The following is a 16759-nucleotide window of genomic DNA, read 5'->3' as shown; positions in this document are numbered from 1 at the left end:
ATCAGGGAGTGTCAAAGCCACTCCTGTCTGTAAAACTTGGAGAGGAGGAAGCAGGTGCCACAGATCAATCAGCCTGACAAAATTCTGTGAAAAAGTAATGAGGAGCTCTTTGCAAGTGCCTCAGTGATAGGTAGCAGCCAGTGTGGATTTGTCAAGGAGGAATCCTGTCAAATTAAGCTGCTGTCATTAATTACATGGTAACAGAGCTTGTGAAGATGAGAGAAACAGTCACTGTAATCCAGCCTGATTTAATATCATCACTGGCACTGGCTGCCAGGGTACTCTCAGCAGTGTAAATGGCAGTGCCAGGAGAGGTGGAACTGGCTGGAAAAGCACCAAGCACTCCATTACTGTGCTGGGAGGGCCTTTGAGGCAGCAGTACTGGGCAGACAGGCACTGAGGCTACAGTGGAGGAGCTGAAGTTTTGATCACCAAATTCAAAGCACCTCCTGATCTGATGGGTGATGGAGGTGCTTAAGAGAACAGCATGAAAATGCAGGACCTTCTTGATGAGTTGGGAGAATAATACATGGGATTCAGGGAAGGTGGGTGCAGAATTCCACCCAAATAACTCCACACAAGTACAAGATGGGGGACAGCTGGCAAACAGCAGTGGGGCAGAAAAAATTCTGGCAAGTGACAGGGACTATGTTATGTCTCTTCACAAAGAGACAGTCACAAAGGCCATTCTCAGATGGAAAAGGTTTAGAGCCCAAGTCTTTCTCAATAAAAGTGTCTCACAGATATCAACCTCTGAACTCTCTCTGCAGCTGTTCAATGAGCTTGTTCAGGAGCAAGGTCCCAACCTGGACAGGACATCTGCCCACGTCAGTGGCATTAAGGAGCTGGCCAGGCGGTTTGCCCTCACTTTTGGCTTGGATCAGATCAAGACAAGAGAGGCTGTGGCCACACTACACAAGTGAGTGGTGGTAAATAAACTAGATTTTTATACTACTTCAGACTGAACTTCTTGTTTGGCATTCCCTTTCTAAAAGCACATAATCTCAACAGGCCATGGAATAATTATATATTTTTTTCTACTTTTAACTGTAGGGCTCTATATGTATGTAGGTAGAAAGGAAACGAACTAGCTGCTACCTAATTATTTCTTGGAATTTACTGACAAGGCTGTGTTTATCTCAGGTGGGTTGTGTCTAACAACTGAGGATGGTTCTTTGTTCCACACCACTGTGGATTCTGGAGGAACCAAGGGCTTTTATAAAAAGATACTCCAAAAATATTTTGGAAATCATTTAAAGTGGACTGGAACTTTTATGCAGCTGCTGCATAGAAAAGTGTGGAAAGGTTCTGGTAAATTTAAATTACGACTTTGCCATGCCATAGAAAATTCAGGTGCTAAGGTCTGCAGTCTCAGAGACTCAGGTGGCTCGGTCAGGATGCACCAGATACTGTCCTTAGCCAAGCAGGAGTCAGGGGACACTCGTGCCTTGCTGGGTGAGGGAAGGGAGAGTGTTCTCTTTAGTCCCAGATGACAAAGCAGAGCTGAGTGTGTCCCTGCTCTGGGGACTCAGTTCTCTGCTCTGGCTGCAGAGGTTGGCTCCTGTTTGATCTGACACATTCCATGGAACTTCTGCCCCTGGGCTGCACCTGCCCAGTTCCCACACTGGGCAAGTACTCTCTTACAGGGACTGGCCATGTGCTTATCTGAATGGGGGCCTCACAAATCCACAGGGAACTCTGCATTCCCCTTTGTCCAAAAGCAGCTGTTTGTTAGTAGTGGGGAACAGCGTTGTAATGGGATCTGAGGGTACAAACAGTTTCATCACAGTTCAGATGTGGGGCAACTTGTTTGGTTTCCAAGTTGGCTTTTTTTGCTTGCTTTTTTTGGTGTTTTGGGGTGGGTTTTTTTGTTTTCTGTTGCAAATGTCTGAACATGTTAATATTTCTGTACTATAGAGATGGCATAGAGTTTGCCTTCAAATACCAGAATCAGAAGGGACAAGACTATCCACCTCCTAACCTTGCTTTCCTGGAAGTGCTTAGTGAATTTTCTTCCAAACTCCTGCGACAGGACAAAAAGACTGTGTAAGTAATGCTATGTTTTCTTCCTCAGCCTCTGTTAATCCCTGCAGTGTGGGTTTCAACTCTCTCCTTTGAGGTCTCTACAATCTAACCAGGGCTGCAGAAAGTCCCTTTGAGGCATTTCACATATATACTTACTTGTCCTTTTATGTCTTAAAGTAGTAAAAATAAATGGGGAAAGAAAAATCAGACCCACTAATGAGGTGAATTTGAGATATTCCAAAACAATGTTTAAAATTTCTCATGGGGTGTTGAAAATAAAAAGTCCTTTTTTAGGCTAGAAGAAAAGAAATTATTAAACATTAGCAGTGCAGGGAATTTACAGGCTGTCACCACTGCAGTAACAGCTGTTTCTGTTGTATATTTACATAAATTGTAAACCTATACTTGTTTCTTTTAATATATTGGAAGAGGACTCCATTCAAACATCAGCCAAGCACTATGTGCCCAGTGTGGAACTGAATTCACTGAATAACTTTATGACCAGTTTAAAAGTGCAGTTGCCAGATCTGCTGATTTATGATTGTAGGTGTCTGTGCAGTCAGTTATGTGACCACACTGAGTGTTAGTCAGAAAGATCAACTGGAATGACCTCAACTGACTGTCAGACCTTGCTGTGAAGATTTGACAGATGTTTTTCTGTAAAGACATTTCTTTTCTGTTAGGGTTAACAACTATGAACATTACAGCTTTATCTGTTCAGTAAGAAATGCAGCTTGGTTAACTTTGTATATTTTTTAATATGTACACACTTTAACCAATTTCATTATTTCATTTTATCAATAATTTCTCAATTCAGCAAACATTGTTAGACAAATAGTTACATGAGCTAGGGAATGGGATGATCCAGCTAGGCTGTCTTGGCACTCCATTTGTGCATCCACTCTTCATTTTTATATCCTGGAATCTTGTCAGCCTCTATCCTGTTCTTCAGGACAGAAATTAAGGATAACAGGATTTTATAGTTTGTCTTCCTAGCTGAACAGTAGATTCTCCTGCATGGTGGTCTCAGTGCCACTGGTCTGTTTCCTGTTGAATTTAGTGAAGTTTAGCCTTTCAGCAGAGTCATCCCTTCCACAAGTTTACAGTGTCTGATATTTAAAGTTAGATCATGCTGTCCCTGACAGCTTCTGTTAACCTGAGCCTTTGAGTGAAATTCAGTTCTTGGGGACATTTTGTTCCTTCACCTTGTTGCCATTTAAATTCTTTTTTAAAGGTTCCCCTGCCCACATATACAGCTGCAGGCTGCTCCTGCAGGACTATAAGGATTGCTGTGGTGGAGTATCTATACCTGAACTATTGACCTCAGCTGAATCTGATGACCATGAAAAGAAATAGGTCCTTTATGGCCTGATTTCTCTGATCTGTGCCAGACTCTGTGTTGGGATGAGTTCAGCCCTGCCCCAGACCCTACAGGCTGTGGTGACCATGACACAACTTGCTGACATGTAAGGATTCTGTGGAGGTGGCTCCACTCCTGCCCAGAGTGCTCCACTGACAGGACAGGACTGGGATGCTGGATTTGCCCTTTTCTGCAGCTCCTCCAATCCATAGGGACCTCTCTCCCACCACAGGGGCTGCCTGTGTGCAGGAAGGTCCGTGACCACCATCTGCTGGAGAAGTCCCATTTTTGGGATCACTTCCCTCCCTCCCAGAGGCCCTCCCCAAACTCAGCAATGGCCTCTTGCCTGCAGCCAGAAGTGTCCTGGAGCCCTCAGTCTCAGGAACACGTGGCTGCCCACGTTCTCTAGCTTAGCTTCCCTGCCTCAACCCCCAAATCATCCACCCCAGAGCCTGCAGGTGTTGGGCCATTGCTCCAGAACACCCTTCCTGGCAGAGTCCAGCACACGCTGCTGTTCCACAGGGCTTCTGCTTCCTTCTGCTGGGCTGCTGGCTTTTTTTCTCTGGGGCTAGAAAAGGGAGAAGCTTCCAGTTTGGGAGTGAAGCAGCAACATTGATTGAATTTAATTTTCCTAGCCTGTTAATATGGTTACTCATTTTATGAGTAACTTCAGAACTGGTGATAGCCATTTATGGATTTATTCTAGTCTATGGATTTCACATAAAACTGTTCATGTAAGGTGCCAGACTCATACAGCTGGAGAAAAAAAAATTTGTACTAACACTGTTACAAACCCATTAAGGCAGATACAGGCAGGGAAATCCTGAGGAACTAACACAGGACAGAATAGAGGAGATTGTCCTTGGAGGCACTTATTTAAATTTATTTCTCTCAAAGACACAGTTGACTTAGTCTGGACACTGACTAGTGAGTGTCAGGTGAGTCAGAGCCTCCGCATAGTGTTGTCACTTCAGGAAATTCAGAACTGATAAGAACTGCCAGTGTGAAGCTCCCCCAAAATGCTGAGCAGAAGATGTCTCAAGTTTGGCATCTGGGCAGGAAAGAGCTCCCAGGTGGCGTCATATTCATCCTTCACAATTTGACCATAAACATGCAATCTGGTTCTATAAATACAAACTGGAGGCAGAAAACTTCTTACTTTCCAAGACTCTTCTGCAGGTAGATCCTCTAAAGCCGTGAAGCACTCAAGTGGCACGGTTGGGTACCATAAAATAGAGAATACACGAAGAATTTCCCATTACTGCCAGGTTTGGGAGTTAATATACACATGAAAAAGGGAAGAAGGAAACATTGACCATATTCAATAGAACAGCAGACAAGAACCTGCTGTTTCTTGAACAAAGTTACATCATTCATTGAATCAAAAAATTGATGTGATTGTTACCCTGGCATGAGCAGTGTGTTCTGGAGCCTGTTCTGGAGCAAGCTCCGAGCTGCCATGAGCTAACAGAGGAAATCCATGCTTTTCCAAGTGGAATATGTGAAGCTGACTCCCACTGCTGCCAACCTGGCAAAGTGGTATTAAAGGAAATTGTGACTGAGGGGTGCAGGAAGTGATGCTGAAGTACCTGAGTTCTCTTACCAAACTTCTGAACATTTGCAGCCTGAAACATATTAGAATTACATTTAAGTAGATTTGCATGTTCATTTTAGAGGTGACTTCTAAGTTCATAATTAAATAATCAGTGGAAAAAGAAAACAGTTCTTATGGCCTCCAGACCAGGAAGGAGTTGTTGACTCCTCCTTTCAGTTAACACTTGTGCATTGGACTTCTCATGGCACTGGACCAGGTCTTCAAATTTTTTATGGAAAAATAAATGCTTGCATTTGACTAACCCATTTCTCTTGTTCCAGGATGCCAAAGGACATCCTTCATCCTGGCAGCAGCAGCTCTGATGCAGCCTGGCTGCTGACACAGTGACCATATCCAGGTGTCTGTGGGGAGATTGCTGCTCCTCTGTACTCCCTGTATTTCTTTTCCAGGCACACCTACTTGGAGAAGTTCCTGACAGAGCAGATGATGGAGAGAAGAGAGGACGTTTGGCTGCCGCTGATCTCGTACCGGAACTCGCTGGTGACGGGTGGCGAGGACGACAGGATGTCTGTGAACAGCGGCAGCAGCAGCAGCAAGGCCTCCTCTGTGAGGAACAAGAAGGGCCGACCCCCCCTCCACAAAAAGAGAGTGGAAGGTTGGTGAGGGGGTGCAGGGCTTTGTCATTCTGGACACTTAGGAGAGAGGGATTTACAATTTAATTAAAAATTTACGATTTTAGTTCATGCAGAAATAGGTGATACATTCTGGATGTGGCCAGAACCAAGGCAGCTGTGGTACAGATTCTGTCAGGCCTGGGCATGTCTTTAGGGGAAATACCACCACAGCTCCCTGTTCTTGTTTGTCTTGTCCAAAATTGGCAGTCAGAACTGTTTAGTTCCATTATGCTGGTGGAAGAGGTGTTAGTGAAGTTACCTGCTCTTTCTCACTCCTGGATTGCTGGGATTCTGCCTGTGCTTCCCTCTGGGCAGTTCTCAAGGATTTGGAGCAGATTGCAGGCAGAAATTCTGGTAACAGATCTCTGTTGTTTCAGAGCCATTAGGGAACATTAAAAAGACACCATTTTTGTTTAGAATAGTACTGCTATCTAGTGTTCTCTGCATTTACTCTTTCTGGGGCCTCTGATACATTCATCAGGAATCTGGCTGTGATAGCAAATTTCTTACAAGGCTGCATCTGTTCCTGGTCAATCTGTACAGGTGATGTAGTGTGGACTTTTGTGAATACTAATTTGTTGTTCCACTATGCAGTAGATGTGAGTAGGATTTAAACTTCAGTTTTTCCAGGGTCAGTATCTATGACAGTAACCCCTCAGTAAGGAATCTAGTGCCCATTTGCCTGAATATACAGGAATTTCCCAAAATAATCCTCGAAAGTTTGCCCATGCAGCCAGGTCCATTTTCCACTGTGGCTCATGTTGAGCAGTACCTTCACCAAGTCCTTTGATTTCTCACAGCTAGCCTCGAGTGTAGGTACATAAAACACTGGCTTCTTTCTTCAGGCACTGTTTTTCTTCTTTCAGGATGCCAAGATTTTCACAGAATTCAGTTATTGAGGTTTTCTTCTTTCCTCTTGTTGCCATTTTCATTCTATTGTATTTCTTTCTTTTTTTTTTTCCTTACTCTGGGAGGTGTAGTAGCATCTTTGCTTCCCAGTAAGGCAAATCTCAGTATTAAGATGCAGTTTTTAGGCTTTGCTTACCTCATACTCTTTTGTGTCACCCTCTTTCAGTGATCAATAGAAGGGAGAATTGATTTCCAACACTTGGCATTTGAGAATCTCCTTTTTTTCTGTTTCTTTAATTTCCACTCTAAAAGATCTAGAACAGGAGAAAGGTCACTGCAGAAACTACTGTGGCATCCAAGAACCATATCCAGTCACTTCTGGTTCCTTTCTCACCTAAATCCAGCACAGACCAGCTTGGAGAGTATTCCCTCTTGCTTCTGAGAGGAAATGTGCTCTGTGACATTTCTTGACAATTCCTTAAGAAAATCAATAGGTTTTTAAAAAATAATCCTTAATATAAAAATGATTCAAAAATAAATTTATGAAATAGACTGCTTTTCAGACATTTATGCCTAAAGGGTAGTAAAAGGCAATAGAAGAATGAGCAGATCCAAAGAGATCCCCATCTACTTTTCTCACCACACATTTCCTGTTAGTAAATCTGTGATCTTGTCATCTCTGTTGTCATCTCCTGTCTTTCACTCCAGTAACTGAATTTTTCCTGTGTGTCTCTGGCTGCACTCTTCCTGCTCTAACCCATTCTCAAGTCCTCCCTCTTCCCTCCTCTCTGCTTTGCTCCCTTCCCAACATAAGCACAGGATCCCAGCTAGACCTTCAGTCATCTTTATCTCACTTTTATCACTGAGTACAGTGTCCCCTTCCTACTCCAATCCAGTGGTTCTGACAGTTCAAAGATCTGGACTGACCAGATTTTGGGGTTTGTGCTCCACATTGTCTTAATGTTTAACTGTATCTTGGTTGCTACAGGTGCATGAGATTAACAGTCTCCAATTATAAACTCAGGAATTGGGAATTACCTTGGTTGTTTATGTTCAAGATACCCAGCAGTTGAGGCTGTGCTGCAGTATGACTTTGTTTGCAATGGGGTTTGTGTTTGTTCCCTTTAAATTGTTGTTATTGCTGGGAATAGGGGGTAATAATACTTAAAACAACAGAATCTAAAACCAAAACTGAAAATCTTATCATTCCAAGCATTTATCCAGGTGATCCCTTAGTGCACGCTTGTTTGAATACTGCCCTGCATGTGGTCAGAAATTAGCAGTGATTTCAGTGTTCTCTCTCTAGATGAGAGCCTGGAAGGCTCCTGGCTGAACAGGAATGAGAACATCCATACTCCAGGGGCACTGCAGGCACCTCAGCTCACCTCCACTGTCCTGAGAGAGAACACCAGACAAATGGGAGAGCAGATCCAGGAGCATGAGTCGGAGCAGGGATCTGAACAGGATTTTTTACACAAGTAAGTTGGAATTTCACCATCAAATACAGTCAGCCAGGCAAAGGAATTGCTTGTGGTTTATAGTGATATTCTTAGCCTGTGGCTTCAGAGATGCAGTGTTGATTTGCAAAGCCACCTGGAAATGCCTTGACTACAGCTCAGCAATACTTGGATTATCTTCAGGTCTCAGGAAAAATATCTTGTAATGAAATAATAGTAGAAGTTCCTTATGTTAAAACTATCTCAGAGCATAGCCATGCAGTTCCAGTTAAATCCTCCTAGTGTTTGTGTCCCAGCTGGGTGGAACTGTTTCTTTGGAAGACCTGTAGATACTCTCTTTTCTTTCCTCCTTCCTGATAGCAGAGTTTAGGTTCTCCTGACACCCTGACTAATTCCTTCTGGATTTCCAGCTGCTGTGCTAGTAATTCCTGATTTGGGTAATTGTCCTAATTATATATTCTTTTTGTCCCTTTGCTCCCATTTTATCACCTCCATTTAGAGAGAAAACATTGGTTGGTTTCTGTCAGTGGTTGCATGGCTGTGGGTGTTGGCAGCAGGTGTTGCCAGGATGCAGCAGGTGAGCACAGGCTGGTTGTGGGTCACAGGTTGGTGACCCTGGCTGGACACAGCAGCACAGCCCAGGCAGAGCCCAGGTCACATCTTCCCAGAGCATCTATCCTCCTTGGTCCCATGGCTAGGGAGGGCTGCACTCATGGCTCCTACTTGCCTTTCTGAGGTCAAGGATTTACCTCCTATCTCCTGCCTTCCCAGGTGGGGCCATAACTTCAGGTGATGAGGAAGATGTTGAGGCTTTCAGTTTCTCCTTAAGAATTTTCTACTCTGCAGTAAAACCAGACTAAACTTAGAACTTCCTTTCTGTCCCTCTGATCCCACCCTTGGCCCAGCTGAGTCTGTGACCATTCCATTACTCTGGAAGTGGGACAGCTTCCCAGTGCTGTGGTTTCCTCTCAAGCCTGATGAGCAGCCAGCTTTAAGCTGTGTGAGACCCTTCCGTGTTCCTGGGGGAGCTGAGCAGGCTCTTGCTCAGCACTCGAGCCCCCTTTTTCTCTGTCTCAGGCCGTGCTGTGAGCACAGAACGGTGAGCCAGGGCAGAGAGCACCTCTCTTCTCCCTGCAAGAGTGGGATTCCAGGTGGGAGTTCCCAGTGTGAACTGACAGTAGGGAATGGGAACCCTTCCTGTTCAGCCCTGGTTGGCTGTCACATGTCCTCCAGGTCAACTTAGGAGAGCTAACACTTGCCACAGCTACAGAGCTGCTTAATCAATGACAGGTTAATCATATTCAGGTGTGGTTCTAGGCTGTTTTCCCGTGGGTTATCCCAGTTTATCCTGTCAGTCTTGTTAGGGTGCAAGGGTGCATAGTACAATAAAACCTGGTGCTGCTCCAGAAGAGTGACACAGTGAAGTACTATTTAATAATAATAAACTTTAGAGGTGCTCCTGCTCCAGGTGCCTGTCCCTAATGGAGGAACAATGTCAGTGTTTCCATACCTGCTTTTATTGCAACAGTTAATTGATTTTTTTGTGCACATACAGTGAGAGGAGACAGACTCTGGAAGGGAATCCAGAAGATGTGTACAATGATGGATGGAAGTTAATTATCCTGATCTGAAGCATGACCAGACACAGAATTTGGAGAGAGAAACTGCCCCAAAATAGGCAGCTCAGAACTGTTACTGCTGTCGGTCCTAACTTACTCCCTGTGTGTCAGTCCCCAGATGCAGATCTCGTGGCTGGGCCAGCAGAAGCTGGAGGATCTCAATCGAAAGGACAGGACAGGAATGAACTACATGAAAGGCAGAAGTGGCGTAAGGCACGCAGTGTAAGTGGTCACAGCCTGATGCCTTCAGCAGAACCATGTGCAGGACAGCACAGTGAAATGTTACCTTTCCTGTTGGTTGCAAATCATTTCTGTGCCATGTCACCCTCATGGTAAAGGCAGGGGGACAGTTTGTAATGCTGGGACGACTCCAGCCCAGCACTGCCATTCTCTGACTGTGGCCAGACACCAGGCCCAGTGACAGGGTGCAGCTCCCCATGCCTCTGTCCCAGCCTTCAGCTGCTTCCATGTCAGAGGGGTTCCATGATTTGTGTGCTGCGTAATTCCCTGTGAGCTCTGCCCACGAGCCTGTTCCTGTGTCTGTGCTCTCCATGCTTTTTTTGCCAAGGTATCCCCCTGTGCAGTAATGGAGGAAATACACGTGGATGAACACTGGGGCACCACATGCTCTGTGCTGATCCCACTGAGTCCTTCAGCAGCGGGGCTGGAATCCTTACAGCCTTTAGAACTGGGCTTGAAGGCACTGCTGCAGTCTCAGGGTTTTACCAGTGATCCTGGCAAACAGTGTCACTGCTCCTTGGTAAAAGGGCAGGCAAACACAAGAGGAGTTACTGCCCTGTTCTTGTTGGGGACAACTTTAACTACTGGTCATAGTGCTGTCAGTGGGACTTGCTGCTTTAGCCTGGGCCAGGGCTTGGGGGAGGGGAGTTTATGTGCAATTTTCCTCCTGTTGGTATTACAGAGAGCCTGTTGGCTTTACCCTCAGCATCAGGGTTTGAGTGAAGGCATTAAATGATAGGATTTGAGCATTCTTTTCAATGACAAAGATCAAGGCTGGGAAATTTTTGTCTGGAAATGACTCTCTCTTTATTTAATCAGACGAGGTCTAATGGAAGATGACGCTGAGCCCATCTTTGAAGATGTAATGATGTCCTCACGAGGCCAGCTAGAGGACATGAACGAAGAATTTGAGGACACAATGGTCATTGATCTGGTCAGTAAATCTTATCAATGGCAATTTAAAACAGTTAAAAGCTAATTTTAAAGGAATTTTAGAAGTGTAAACAAAAATTTTCAGAATTTTGAGCCTGGCCTCTGGTTGTCTGAATGTTAGAGTAAAAATGATGTGAGCACTTCCCAGAGCCTCCAGCTGCAGGCTCAAGCCCAGTGGGTTTGTTCCATAGCCACACAAGGAGCATTGCTTAGTGCTCCTTCTCCCCAAGACTGTTCTTGGGCAGCTGCAGGCAGCAGCAGCATCACACACCTGGTACTTGTCAGCCTGCAAGAATCAGGTTATGAGTTACAGGCTGTGCTAACACAGCTCTTTATGCAGCCACAATGTGTCAGATTGGCACAGCCAAGCGGTCCCTCTCTTTCCCTTTCCTGGTTAGTATGATTTTGAGGAGGTGGGCTGGGCAGGGGATCCTTACTTGAGGTCTCAGTAGGGCACAGCTAGAGTCCTGCTGGCACAGCGGGAGGGAGCACAGGCACTGGTGTGTGGGTGGGAGTTTCTTCAACAGGAATTGCTCCCAAACAGGTCCCATTATCAGTGGCAGCCTCAGTCCCTTCCAGTACTGCGCTGACTGCTGGGAGAAATTCCTTGCAGCACTTAGAACCTTACCTGGCCTCCCCTCTGGAATGACTGCTCCCTTGTAAAATGGGATAAAGGAGCAGTTTGCTTTACACACCTCACCATTTTTATGCCTTTCTGTTTCTCCTTTGACATCCAAACAATAAGCCCTAGGTTATATTAGGACTGGGCTGCAGTCTCTTGAGAAAGGCTACTGCATACTCAGGTTATTGCCAGCACTCATGTGATTACCAAGTAAGTAACATCCAAGGCAAGGAAAGGAAAGAATTGATCGAGCTGGTGAGGCTTATATTTACTCTTGCGCTCCTGGGGAAGGAAACCATCAAGGGTTTAAGCCTCAGAAATATTTCAGTATCTTCAGTACCCTTTTTATTGGTAAATCCATTTTTGACCACATCAGAGTTCAAGTTTCACTATGAACTTAAAGTATAAAGACAGTTAAGAGAGAGTTTCTGTGCAGTCTGGCCTAGTCCCAATACAGAAACATCTAAGGATGTAAGTCAGCAAGAGCCTTAGGCAAGTCCTTAACTGTGAGCACAGAGTTAGAATTAGAATCCCTCAGCTTTTACCCCATTCTTTCAATAACAGAATTGAGGGAGTGCTGTCCTGTCAGGGCCCACCTTTGCCCCAGAGGTTTTGTGGCACTGGGAGGGAAGGTGAGGGCAGGCACAGGTGGCCCTGTGGCCGGCAGGGCTCCCTGTGCCCCGTGCTGTTCCAACTCCCGTTGTTGCAGCCGCCGTCGCGGAACCGGCGCGAGCGCGCGGAGCTGCGGCCGGACTTCTTCGACTCGGCAGCGATCATCGAGGACGATTCAGTAAGGCCTGCCTTGTTGTGCTTGCTTTCAGCTCTGCTCTTGTCCCAGCCCACGTAACCGCTGTTTTTTCCCCCCTTTTCCAGGGATTTGGCATGCCCATGTTCTGAAGTCTGGCGAAGACCTTTTACAAACTTGGAACTCTATTGTTTAGAGCTAGAGGCCTATATACTGTGATAGCTTGTATGAAAACCACATTTTTGATGTGATACGGTTTGATTTTTAACCAAATGATTGAGGTCAACCCCTTGGTGTAGGGACGGAGAGAAGAGGAGCTTCTTAATGACACACGGGAATGTTGGCCAATCCAGTCACCTCAGAAGGGCTGACCTAAAAAATCATTTGTATCCCTGTTCTTGACTGTCCTAATACGGATTTTTTTTTTTTTCTGTATGAGGAGGAAGTTTTAAATTGTTAAGACAGCTGTCAAAATAAACACTGTTCTACATATGTTTTCTGAAAACAACATTGAGTGAAAACAGAACTTTTTAACTTTATTTTTCTGCTGTACAATTTAAAACAGTTTTAACATTTGCCTTTTTATGTTTTCAAAGCTAGCCATTTTTATTAAACCTATGCCTATCAGCCACTGACTAGCAAGGCTGCTGTAAGCAGGTCGTTCTGGCTACGGAAAAGTGTTTTGGAACACACTGGATTTGATTAACATTATGGTACGCTTATGTCCTCTCATAGGCATGGAGAAGAACACTCTCAGAGAAGAGGTTAGAATTCTAATGATGTGCATCTCTGCCAAAAAATTTCAGATTCTGATATGATAAACCCAGATTTTATACTCTTGAGAAGATTTATTTTTATTTATAATGGGACATAAAGTAAGAGATGTCCATGAAGCCACTTTTCCAACAGATGCTGTGTAACATTCATTTTATATAGCACATGGGGACACAAAAACAGTAAATTTTCTATTGGTACTTGCTCTGTGCATTTTTAGCAACTTATACCAGCAAATAAAGTATTCTCAGTAAAACACACAAACGGTTCTCAAGTAATCACTTTGCTGTTTTTACTACCTACTTCAAGCCTGCCAACACAAGGTACATAAACAGCAACTTTCCTATTAAAAAAAAAAAAATAGTTCAAGGGTGGGGGAAAGGATCACTTTAGCATACTAAAAGTAATTTTAACTGTACCATAAAACAGAGTCTACTTTCCATGCCGTAAATACCCTTTTCTGCTATTTTTGTAAATTAATTTTGCCAGTTAGAAGTACTGTATGTGCTGCATAGAAATTTGTGCTTAGATGGTGAAGTTCTTAAGCTTACAATGGAATACAGCTACATTTTCAGTGTTAACTGTGCATATTGAGAGTAATTCTTTGGAAAAAAAAAAAATATGATTTTTCAAAAAAGCTAAAAACGTCAAAAAAAATTCCAAAAAACCCCCCAAAACATTCTCAGCTAATTCATTGTACTAAGATATTTTTCAGTGTCTTCAATAATTTGGAATTTCATTATGCTTCGATTTTATGAGTCGACATAGTAGCTGCTCCTTACCCAGCCTGGCCTGGCACCAGCAGTGCTGGCCTTCCACAGCTCCAGATCTCCAACAATTGGCCCCAAAACCTTCATCTTTCTGCACTCAGTAGCAGTTGAGATACAAAGCAGACTGACCCACTTGGAGCACAGCAGTTTCAGAGGTGCATTAGTTTTAGCAGCTGCAGAATAATCACGGAGCTTTTTTCTGTTTCAAGCTTACTGGACACCAGCCCAACCCCTCAGTGCCCAGCATGGGCAGGGAAAGAGCCCAAATTCACCCAGCCCAGCACCTCACCCAGCTGAGCTTGGCTCTCACAACACGTGCAGTTCTCGGACACGGTTGCCAAAAATGTTTGACCAGGTAATTCAGCCATTCCTTAGTGTGGGTTGGGGATGTATTGATCCCAAGAAGTAGCTGGAACTTTATAAACCCTCTTACCTCCTTCTGTGCACCCCCACGGCCTGGGGGCAGGAATGGCTGCAGGACCTGTCCCAGGGTCACTCTGTGAGCATGGTGGCACAACAGATGCTGCCCAGTTTGAGTCAGAGTCTCAGACAAACCTTGTGCTTCACAGTCCTCTGTGTGGAAAACTGATTCCTAATTTAACATTGTAGAATACTGTATAACAAACATTTATTATCATGGTACCTGCAATGGGTCTCCAGTTCAGTTTGCAGTCAATAGGTTTTTGTATTATGAGTGTCTCCTTGATTGGTTTTGCTAGTAATTCTGTAAATTGTACATTTACAATATGAGGTTTTTTTTTTCCTTTTGTACAATTTAAAACTGATGCTTCACCTTTCATTTAATAAACTATTCAAAATCATGAGTATGATGAGCACCCTCTTCACTATAGTTTTCTTTTAAGTGATTGTTTGGACCATCACATTTTGTCATCCCATTTAGTAGTAGGAATTCAAGGAATTATTAAAGGCAAAACTGACAGGTAGCTTTCATGTAGTCCAGGCTTCACAACCAGACCTGTACCCACTCCCTTACCCACTCAGCCTCAAGAGGGATGGAGACCCACTCTGGGCTTCTTCCTCCCCTCCACAATGGTGTGGTTTGGTTGTGGGGGGTAGAGGGTGGTTAACATGAGATTGCTGTGAATCTGGAAAGGGCCCACACCAGGTGCAAGTGCCACACTTACAAAACTTACAATTTCTTGAACTGCCACAAGGTTTGAGAAGAATTTCTCTCTTCTGCCCTATTCGTCTGAAGTGACCTGGAATCTCTGGGAAGAAACTGCCATGGGAAAGGCTTGAAAGCTCTAACAACCAGCTGGGCTAAATGAAGTTTCACAGGTTCCTGAAACAGAATGTCCATGTTACTCCCATGTCTCAAGGAGCAAGGTGCTATTTTTGTCCAACCCATGAATGATTTAATCTCTGTAGTGCTAAAGAAAACTGGTTTATCACCTGCCCCACTCCCTAAGGAAAATTCCCTGGAATCAGGAAAAGGAACAAGATGCAGCAGCTGAGGCACAGGGATGATTCAAAGTCTCAACTACTCTCAAGACAGAGCCTGAAAGCTCAGTCTCCAACTGCTTGTAAGTTATGGCAACTCCTGCTGCATGAGGAGCACAGTAAGTACCTTGCCTTGCTGCTAAGTTCAAGTGCTGTGCGCTGTTGACGGGATTTCATTTTGTACCTCTTGGTTTTTTTTAGGTGGCTGGACTTTGAGGAAATTCTCAGAAGCCTGATGAGAGCAGCTTTCAAGCCTGTTTGCAACATGTCCTGATACAGCAACTGCCTGTTTGGAAATGGAGAGGATTTAAAAACCCAACTCTTGTGCTGGCAAGGGCTGGGAGAGAGGATGGGGTCTGTAGCACTACTGAGGATAGGAAACAACTAACAAAGCTGTACTTTTCTCTTTATGACAAGTGGATTTCTCATGGAGTGTCTCCTTCTGACTCTGGGCAGGCTGATGAAGCTGAGGAAGCTGTGTATGTATCCCTTCACCTATCACAGCTTCTGCTTCTAAACCACCTTTACCTTTGAAAAATCTTCTTGGGCGTGATAAACCCTTACAAATTTGCTCACAGTTAACTAAGAACTCCCACCATGGCCATGACACCCAAAACAGTAACATTTTGATTTACCTTCCCCTGTTGCTGTAGTGGCTTCTGTTCCCTGTTCCTGCTGAGACACAGACATGCAGGCTCATGCAGCTCCCTTGAATGTGCTGCAGCCAGGACAGCCAGTGTGTCTGCAACCTAAAGGTGCTGCCTCCCATGCATCCAAAACCCTGGGGAGTTGGGACTCCTACTTGAAATGCTCCTTTTATATTGTGCTTTTAGATGATGTTTGGCTGTTGTTTTTCCCCCCTCCAGGCTGAGACTCCAAGCTCCACAGCTCTACTCACTGCACTTTCCTGGGAAGAGAAGCTACCTGGGACACAGCTGTGCTACCTCTCTCCTCCTTCAGGCTCGTGCTGGGGAGTGAGCAGCTGCAGTGCAGGTAGGAAGGTTCTGTCTCAAAACAAATGTGAGTTACTCACAGCAACCAGGTTACTACAGCACCTCCCGTGCCTGGCAGCTGGTGCAGCAGCACTAAATGTGACAGTGGCTGTTCCTCACTGCCTTGAGGCTGCAGAAAAGTTGCAGCTTCTACTGAGCAGGTGAGCACAGACCCAGGGCTGAGCAGAGTAACACCTCCTGCAGTGGTTCCTGGTGAGGCTGGCAAATAATCCCAGAGAAAGGAGGCTGAAAGGGACCTCTGGCCGTCTGTGTTCCAGCCTCTGCTGAGGGAGGAGGGTTGGCATGTCACACCAAAACTCCTATTTTTTGTCTGCTATCCTTAAGAGGGGGCTGGCTGTGCCTCCCCTTTGCTGCCCACCTCTGTCGTGGGGCTCTGAGACCCAGCTGCTGTAGCCAGCAGGGAAAAGCTGCCACAGGCCAGACTAACAGAGGAACAGAACAACTGAGCCCAGGATCAGCAGAGCCTGGTCCCCAGGCACTGGAATCCCAAAGCTAGGGTTTTCCTCTCTTGAGTCAGTGGTGCAGGAAGTGGAGTCAGACACCAAGGTCTGTGGCCAGTGGAAAATCCTTGAACTCCACAGGGGTCCAACTTCCCAGCAGCAGGAGGTGCTCAGCCCTACCTGAATGTTTGACCTTGAGCAATTAGTAACAGTTCACCTGCT

The 16759-nt window shown here is 45.0% G+C and overlaps 1 protein-coding gene across 2 annotated transcripts in view; it reads left to right on the top strand.

Moving 5' to 3' along the window:
* STAG1 (STAG1 cohesin complex component) overlaps positions 1-16687 on the top strand; it is a 163874-nt gene extending 147187 nt beyond the window's left edge. For both annotated transcript variants that reach the window (XM_058843430.1, XM_058843429.1), the window contains 8 exons: positions 771-919; positions 1918-2046; positions 5390-5595; positions 7770-7941; positions 9651-9761; positions 10599-10713; positions 12044-12124; positions 12208-16687. In XM_058843430.1, coding sequence (XP_058699413.1) covers positions 771-919; positions 1918-2046; positions 5390-5595; positions 7770-7941; positions 9651-9761; positions 10599-10713; positions 12044-12124; positions 12208-12231 — 987 coding nt within the window. In that variant the 3' untranslated portion in view covers positions 12232-16687. The remainder of the gene's footprint in view (positions 1-770; positions 920-1917; positions 2047-5389; positions 5596-7769; positions 7942-9650; positions 9762-10598; positions 10714-12043; positions 12125-12207) is intronic.
* The last annotated feature ends 72 nt before the right edge of the window (positions 16688-16759 follow it).

Source organism: Poecile atricapillus, chromosome 8 (genome assembly GCF_030490865.1).
Source record: "Poecile atricapillus isolate bPoeAtr1 chromosome 8, bPoeAtr1.hap1, whole genome shotgun sequence".
NCBI lineage: Eukaryota > Metazoa > Chordata > Aves > Passeriformes > Paridae > Poecile > Poecile atricapillus.
The sequence above is the reverse complement of the archived record's forward strand: the minus strand, read 5'-3'. Positions and strand labels throughout refer to the sequence as shown.